This window comes from Malania oleifera, chromosome 13 (genome assembly GCF_029873635.1).
Source record: "Malania oleifera isolate guangnan ecotype guangnan chromosome 13, ASM2987363v1, whole genome shotgun sequence".
Classification (NCBI taxonomy): domain Eukaryota; kingdom Viridiplantae; phylum Streptophyta; class Magnoliopsida; order Santalales; family Ximeniaceae; genus Malania; species Malania oleifera.
Window position 1 is genome coordinate 84,208,851 of NC_080429.1, and position 8,278 is coordinate 84,217,128.

An 8,278-nucleotide genomic window follows, 5' to 3' on the forward strand; every position below is an offset into this window, starting at 1 on the left:
ATTTTCTTATCTTATGTTTGGGGGCTTAGATTTTGGAGATTTGTACAAATATAAATAAAATATCATGTAAAATTATGCTTAAATTTGCTCAAATTAATATTAAATTTAAATTCAACTTTTAAAATTTATTCTCACAAACACAACTTTAAAACTATTCTAGTTTATGCTTGTAACTATTAAATAGTAATTACCAAAAAAAAAAAAAACCAAAAAATAGATTTGCTTCCAAACCCACCGGGTCTCCCTCGCCCGACCCAAGAAAACCCGAACCCGAAAAAAAGAGATTCACAAATCACGAGCCCAATAAGAGCGTCCTCCCTCAAAACCCCGAAAGCAGCTGCGTCCTTTCTCCCCCTCAGCCTAAAACCCTAACGCCCCCACCCTCTCTCTCTCTCTCTCTCTCTCTGGTTGCAATGGCCGATTCTGTTATACCACTGGAGAAGTTGAAAGCTTTCTGGCACTCTCAGGTTCACGATGAAGAGAAGTGGGCGCTGAATATGGTAATTTTACGTTTAGATTATTTTCGGTTATATTTTCAGTCATGTTCAGTGTAGGTTGTATTTCTGGGCGCTGAGGGTTGTGATTTAGGGTTATATGTGCTTTTTGATTTTCTTTTTTTCTTTTTGGGGTATCGCTCGCCCCCTTCCGATGAACTAATATAATTCATGAGATTTTCTCTTTTGATGCTTGTTTGGTTGCTGAGGAAGTTAGTGTAAGAAAAGAAACTGAATTTAGTTTTAGGTTTTTCAGCTTCGAGAACTTGTTAAAAACTGGGTTTGATTACCTGAGAAAAATAATAGCTAATTAAGCTTGGTAGCCATGCTTGGAAAAGTTTAGGGCCTGTTTGTCTGTGGAAAATATTTTCTATTTTGCAAATTTTAGTTTTTTTGAAAGAATTATAAAAAATTTAGTTTATTTTTTAGCTTTTCGAGATTATATTAAAAAGGTAAAAAATAATGAGTTTGTTTAAATGTGTAAAACAATTTTTTTTTTAATTTCCATATTTCAAAAAATTACAAAAAAGATATCTTGTTTTCCAATTTTTCAAACTTTATATAAGGTAATGTTTAGAATTACGGATGCTATAAAAAAAAGTTATGGATTTTGGGGTTTGAATTTGGATTTGCATGAATTTAGAAGAAATTCTATAATAATCCCCACAAAGTCTACCTTCCAAAATCTCATGCTCACATAAAAATTCAGAAAAATAATGAAAGATGTTTTCCAACTTTTCTATATAAATTTGGGAAATTGGGAAACAAGGTGACCTTTTTGTAATTATTTGAAACATTAGAAATGAAATAGAATTATTTTTAGAAAAAAAATAGTGCCAAAACAATCTAGTGTTATTCATTTATTTTATACAAATGTTTTAAAAACGAAAAACTAGCTAACCTTTTTGTATTTTTTTGGAATCTAAAAATGGAAAATGACAACTGTTTTACAAAACTAAATGGGCCCTTGGTGTTTTGAAAGAGAAGAGCATCATTGGATGTGCAACTATCAATTTTTTTCCCCGGATGTTTTCTCAGCAATGTTTGTTTACAGTGAGAGTGTGGAACTGCGTTGTTTTTTGGCCCCCTCTCCATGAATATGTGGCTGCACTCTTCTCTGTTTTTCATTGTACTGTTAGTTTGGCTTGTGAAAGGAAAATTTAATGTTATTAGCAGTTTAAGTAGAAAATTGTTATGATTTAGATTGGCTAATGACTTTGTGGTTCACTATCATTGGACTCTTGTGTTCCATCTGTTATTGGTTGCCCCCTTAAAGGTTGGGTTTGTAAAAATGTGAGTGGTTTTTGATTTTGATGATTGCTTCTTAATTTGTTCCTTGAATTGAAAAGTTTCCAACCACATTTTGTTGCTATACAACAAATGAAGTCTGTGCTGCTGCTGTTGTTGTTGGTCAGATTTTTTTGGGATTTTTCCCTATGCTGTACTTTATGCTACTTTCATTCACTAAGTAGTTATCTAATAGGAGCAATTACCTTATAATTCTGGTTCAGCTAACCTCTCAAGTTTAGGAACCATGTTAAGGTTTCTTTTTATTATGGATCTTAGGCTCTATGTATTTCATGTTACTCTTCCAATGATTGTCTCTTATCATGTATTTTGTATGTGTTTCTATCAATTGTGGAAAAATCTGCCAAGGCACGCTTGAATTTGTTTGCATTCATAATCATGACTTTTGCAGTGCTCCAAAAGAGAGAAGATTGATGTATATTATGAACTGCATACTACTCATCTAACAAACTCCATTGCCCCTCTCTCTCTCTCTCTCTCTCTCACACACACACACACACACACACAAAAAAAGGTTTTAGTAACTTCTAGAGTATTTCTACAATAGCAACAACTACAGCAAAACCAAGCCTTAAGTCCTACTACATGGTGTCGGTTACATGAATCCTTTTTCACAAATTTATGCGATTATGGATAATTTTCTTCGACAAATTTAGGACTATTAAATCCTTACTATCTCATCCAAGTTATTTTAGGTTTACTCGTACCACTTTTACTACCCCTCATAGTAACTAATTCACTTTTCCTCACTCGCGCACTCCTCACTAGCGCACTACGTGACCTACGTTGCAAATGCCCAAATCATTTGAGTTGTCTCTCCCTTATCTTATCTTTTACAAAAGTTACACTTAATTTATCACCAATACGTTCATTTCTTAATTTATCTTTTAATGTTATATCACCAATCCATTTAAGCATTCTCATCTCGATAACTTTAATTTTTGGATATGTTGTTTCTTAGTTGCCCAACATTCTGCTTCATATAGCATAGTTGGTCTTATAGTCGTCCTATAAAACTTTCCTTTTAATTTTAAGGGTATTCTACGATCACAAAACACATTCGAAACACTTTTCCATTTTTACCTATCCTGCTTTAACTGTATGTATTGCATCTTCTTCAATTTTTCCTTTAGCTTGCAAAATAGATCCAAGGTATCAAAATCTACTAGTGCTATAAATTTCTTTATCATCAAGTCCTATTATTATTGAAATTACATTTAATATATTCTATCTTATTTTTACTTATCTTATAGCCTCTAGATTCTAAAGTTAGAGGCTTTAGAATCGGGATTCTAAGTGGGATTGTTGGGGGCATCTGCAGGATCAAATCATAGAATTGGATCGAGAATTGTAAGATTCTACTTTCAATGTAAAATAAATATTAAAAAATTTTATATGTGGAACTTCAAGACTAAAAACTTGGTTAGTAACTTAGTAAGTATAAGAAGTTAAGAACACAATAAAAAGTTCAAATAATAGAAAGAAGAAAAAGAAGAAGAGCAAGAAAAGATGGAGGAGGAAAACAGTGCTCACTAGTAAGTCTTTTCAAGAAGCAAAATATTTGTTTCAAAGCATATTTTTGCAGCTCTGTTGGGCCAGCTGGCTTGGCTCTTTTCTTGGCTGCTGCTGATCAAACAAGAACTCTGTGTTGAAGAGGACTGATGCGTCCTTGTCGAACACCAAAGAAGGAAGAGGACTGAGGACTGAGTTTTTGTTGAACCCCAGGAACTTTGGTTGTTGAACACCAAAGAACTGTTGGTCAAATAGCAGGACTGCTAGCCGCTGATCAAGCACCAGTCACCAGATGGAGGGTTCTCTCGTCGTCGAACAGGAGAGAAATTCAGGTGCAGGGTTGCTGAATTTCAATGAGGAATAGAGGACTGAGGTGTCGAACTCCTGGAAATCAGGTGCAGATTCTGCTGAATCTGTTCACTGATGGGAGGTTGGGATCCATTTTGCTCCAGTTTTAGAAGACTTTAGACCAAACATAAACCTTTTGGGGGCCTTTGGGCGAATAAGAACATGTATTGGGCCACATTATTGAAGCCCAAAAAGGGAAAAAAATCCCAATCCAGATAACAGAGTAGGATCTGTACAATTCTACTTGCGATTCTACGATTCTACCGATTCTTTTACGATTCTACCATGCTTCTACTTGATTCCGATTTTTGTTGCAACTTGGATTGTTTGGGTGAATTTGGATTGTAGAATTGTATGATCCTATGATCCAGATTGCAATTTTAATGACAATGGTCTTATGTATTGACCTAGCAACAAACTCATCCCTTTAATGAACTACAAGAATTAACAAAGTCCCACCTTTTTATAACAATAACAACCACAAGCACTGCCTCCACCACCACCACCACCACCACCAAGCGTTAACTCCCACTAGGTGGCATTAGTTACATTTTGCCAGCCTGCCCTTCAGCACCATCTACCGCACTGTCCTTTGATATTTGAAGTGTTGTCGAACCTTTTCTCACTGTATTGGTCCAAGCCATTCTAGGTCTGCCCCTCTTGCTGCCATTAACTAGTTCATCCCTCCTTATTGGTGCATTATTTGGCCTGCTTGCATGTGTTCAAAAGACTTCAGATCATCTTAATTGTCCCTCCCTTATGTTATTTTCTGTAAGTACTACACCTAATTTACCCCAATTTTGTTTTTTTTTTCCCTTATCATCTTTTATGCTCATCCATCTTAGAGGGCGTTTGGTAAAATTAAGCATTAAATCTTAAATGCTGAATCTAGTTCTGAATTTGTGAACCGGAATTTAGAACTAAAGTGAATTTCTGAATACTGAATATTTTAGATTGTTTGATAAACATCTGAATATTCATGATTTTTTACCATTTAATTACTTCAAACATTTTGACAATAGCTCACTGTCTTTTTTATGTTTTTTTATTAGGTGACACAATTTGATTATTTGAGAAATTTACAAATATAAAATTTTGCAATCTCTTGTCTGTGTGTATGTGTGTGTTGGTTATTTGATATTTAAAAATTTAAAGCATAAAATTTCCCTTTATAGATAAGAAAATAAAATTGATTTCTCATTTCTAAATAAATATAAAAAACAAGTTCTATTTATTGCAAAAATAAGAAGCAAGCTATAAGTATCTACATTATAGGGAAAATTTACACCTTGAAATCACTGGGAAATATTTAGAAAAATCCAAATGAAAAACCCATCCCCATGTACATGAGAAATCCAGATCTACACAAATTAATCCTCATCTCCCCCTTCTTCTTCTTCTTCTTCCTCTTCCCTAGGTTTGATTAGGTCCTTAGCTGTTCAGGGGGGAGAGAGAGAGAGATGAATGAAGAGATGAATGAAGGAGGCGTTTGGGAAGTAACAAGGTCTTGAGCTGGCTCATTATTTTGATAGTGTGGTTGTCAATAGCTGGTTGTCATTGTTGAGTCCTGTTATGGTCTTCTCATCTAGGAGAGGCAAGGTCTTGAACTGTTTCACCATCCTGTTTGTTCTCGGCAGTTGAGCGTCATTGTCAGGTCTTGACATGGTCTCCTCGTCAGGGAGAGGCGAGGTCTTGGATTGGTTCATCATCTGATCTGGTTGTTGTCAGCTAATTGTTGTCATCGGGTCCTTATCTGGTCTTCTCATTGAGGAGAGGCGAGTTGTTGAGATGGTCCACCATTTCATGTTTCATCGTCGAAGAGAGGCAAGAGTAGACAGAGGAGAAAGGTGAGAAGAAAAGGTCGTGAATAGTGACCTTACCTCTGGATGCCATTAAGCATTATTCTTAATGCTGACTGAATAAGAGGAAATTCAAAGGATTTACAATGTCCAGCTAAACATTACCGGTCAGCATAAACAAATACCCCCTTAGTGTCATCTTTTCATGAACTTTTTCTTTTTTGAGTTATATTGTTTCTTAGTCGCCCAGCATTTTGACCCATATTAACTAGTCTCACAGCCATCTTGAACTTTTAATTTTATAGGTATTCTACAATCATACAATGGACTAGAAGCGCCTCTCCATTTTTCCCACACAAATTAACTCTATGTTTGCATCTTTTTCAATTTTGCTATAGCTTGCATAACAAATCCAAGCTATTGGAATATACTAATGTTAAGAATTTCTTGACCATCAAGTTTAATATTTTTTAACTAATCATCATAAAATGTCTAAAATTATATTGCATGTATTCTTTTTTAAGGATCCAAGCTATCATAATTTATTAACGTTAAGAATTTATTGACCATCTAGTTTAATATTTTCTTCACCATTCATCGTAAAATGTCTAAAATTATATTCAGTGTATTCTTTCTTATTTCTTAAAACTTATAGATTCTAACGCTTCTACCATAATTCGAACTTAGATTTTATACCACCTCTAGTTTCATCAATAAAGATAATACCATCTTGAAAGTTTAAGAGCCTCATTTTTTGTGGAACTATAATTGAGCCAATCCGAGCTTTAACAAGTCCAAGCTTGGCTCGTTTAATAAATGAGGTTTAAAATCATGTTCAAGTTGAGCTTGCTAGTTAAGCAAGCCAAGCTCATTCTTGTTCATGTTTGGCTCACTCACCAAAAAACTTAAACAAGCCAAGTCTTATGTGGTTCATATTTCCATTTATTAATGAGCTTCAAAGCCTAAAACAGCTCAATAGAGTAAATAAGAAACAACTTATATCATTTACAATCGTGGGTGTAGTATATATATGATATTATGCTATGAATTTTAAAAAAAAAAAAAAAAATTATGTGATTGATGATAACTTGAGAGAAAATACTTCTGAAAAACCATGTATAAAATAATGTCCAATTTAACGGAGTTGTAAACGAAATTTATAAACAAACCTCTTAGTGTTCCAACAAATAAAAACATAAATTTTGAGTCTGAATGCAAACGAGTTTATAAATTTCTTAGTGAGTTAACTCATGAGCCTATTAAACAAGCTTATTGTGTCAACTTATAAACAAGCCAACTTGTAATCTACAGCTCACAAGCTTGTTAAATGGTTTAGCTCGTAAGCTTGGTAAGCTGAGTATCATGTAGCTCAAGTTTGGCTTGTAGTTTTTGAGCTTCAAATTCAAGTTTGAGATTGATTTGTGTATCTTAGTAATGAATTTGAATTATTGAGCCGAGTGCCAAGTAGCTCACAAATGGATTGGCTCATGCAGTCCTATTCTTTGGATATTTAAGTTCATCCATTACTAAAGTTAAAAAGAAGGATTCAAAGCAGACACCTATTGTGGTTGGATATTCCCTAGACTCTCCCCTTGTAGTCCCAAGACTCCCAACTCTGGTCATTATATCTTAAGGACATTGATATACGTATACCTACCACATACTTATTATTATTATTATTATTATTATTATCACCATAGAGCTACAACAAAGACAGCTAGTGGGACCAAAAAAGACAGCCTATTCAGCTGTGATGGGATAAATTAAATGGCAATGTCATCAATTTCTGTTTGGGTTCTAGTTGTCTGCTACATGATTTGTAACATTGCAACTTATTTCCTAGTTTGGTGCATTGATTGCAACAAATTGAACTTGAGTGATAACAATAGAAAACATGCCGAAGTTCAAACCAGCTTGCCTATTTCTCGGTTCATGTTAAATTCCATGTTGGTGTTAACTTTCCCCTGGGATGACTTCCCTTATTGTCAGTTGTCTGTTCCTATTTTTTAAAATGTCATTTTCTTACTTCATTTTCTCTTTTTGTGCAGAAATTGCTGCGTGCTGCAGGATTATTTGCTGGCTCCATCCTTCTGATGCGTAACTATGGAGATCTCATGGCTGTTTGATGGATTGCCTTTGTATACTCCTTTCTTATTTTCATTAGAGTAAAAGCTAGTAGCCCCACCTCTCTCATTCTCTTCTTTTTCCTTTTCCTTTTTTGGGGTGTCCTTTGTGAGATTACTCTTTGTTGCTTTTTTGGAGTTTCTGTTTTAGGATTTGGAAAAAGATGGAGACTGCCATGTTTTATGTTATCTTGTGACTAAGTTATTAATGATTTAATAATACTTTTTTTTTTGCCCCTTTTCTGTTTAATGAATTTGTTTCATGATCATCAATGAATAGGATTTCATTTTCATAATGTGGAAAAAAATGTATGCCAAAGGATTTGGTCCAGATTACTCTGTTTGTTTAGATGCAGGTGTGCTGGAAGCATTTGTTCCAGATTGGTTTTCCTGGAATGCAGCTCACAAAGGAGGGCTGTTGCTCTGATAGTCTTGTTTAGGTCAGCTTTCTGAGCCTGTGATTTGAGTCTTAGGCTTGGGTACACTGGCACCTTCCTTTGAAGGCTCATGCATGGGAGGATGGTTGCTGCACATACAAGTGACCACAGGTAATAACTTACAAGGTTCAAGATTTGTCCAATAGAGGTATTGCTGTGTGTGCACTTTGGCATTTGGGTGTAGATTTTGATACACAATTTCTGATTACAGACAGTTTTCTACAAATGGCTCTTTTAACGGCCCCATCCCTTCATCT

At 34.8% G+C, this 8,278-nt stretch overlaps 1 protein-coding gene across 1 annotated transcript; it reads left to right on the forward strand.

Moving 5' to 3' along the window:
* Positions 1 to 262: 262 nt before the first annotated feature.
* LOC131146980 (mitochondrial import receptor subunit TOM5 homolog) lies at positions 263 to 7,814 on the forward strand. Its single transcript, XM_058096894.1, has 2 exons — positions 263 to 500; positions 7,510 to 7,814. The coding sequence occupies exons 1-2, from the start codon at positions 414 to 416 to the stop codon at positions 7,585 to 7,587; spliced, it is 165 nt and encodes a 54-aa protein (XP_057952877.1). The 5' UTR covers positions 263 to 413; the 3' UTR covers positions 7,588 to 7,814.
* Positions 7,815 to 8,278: the final 464 nt, after the last annotated feature.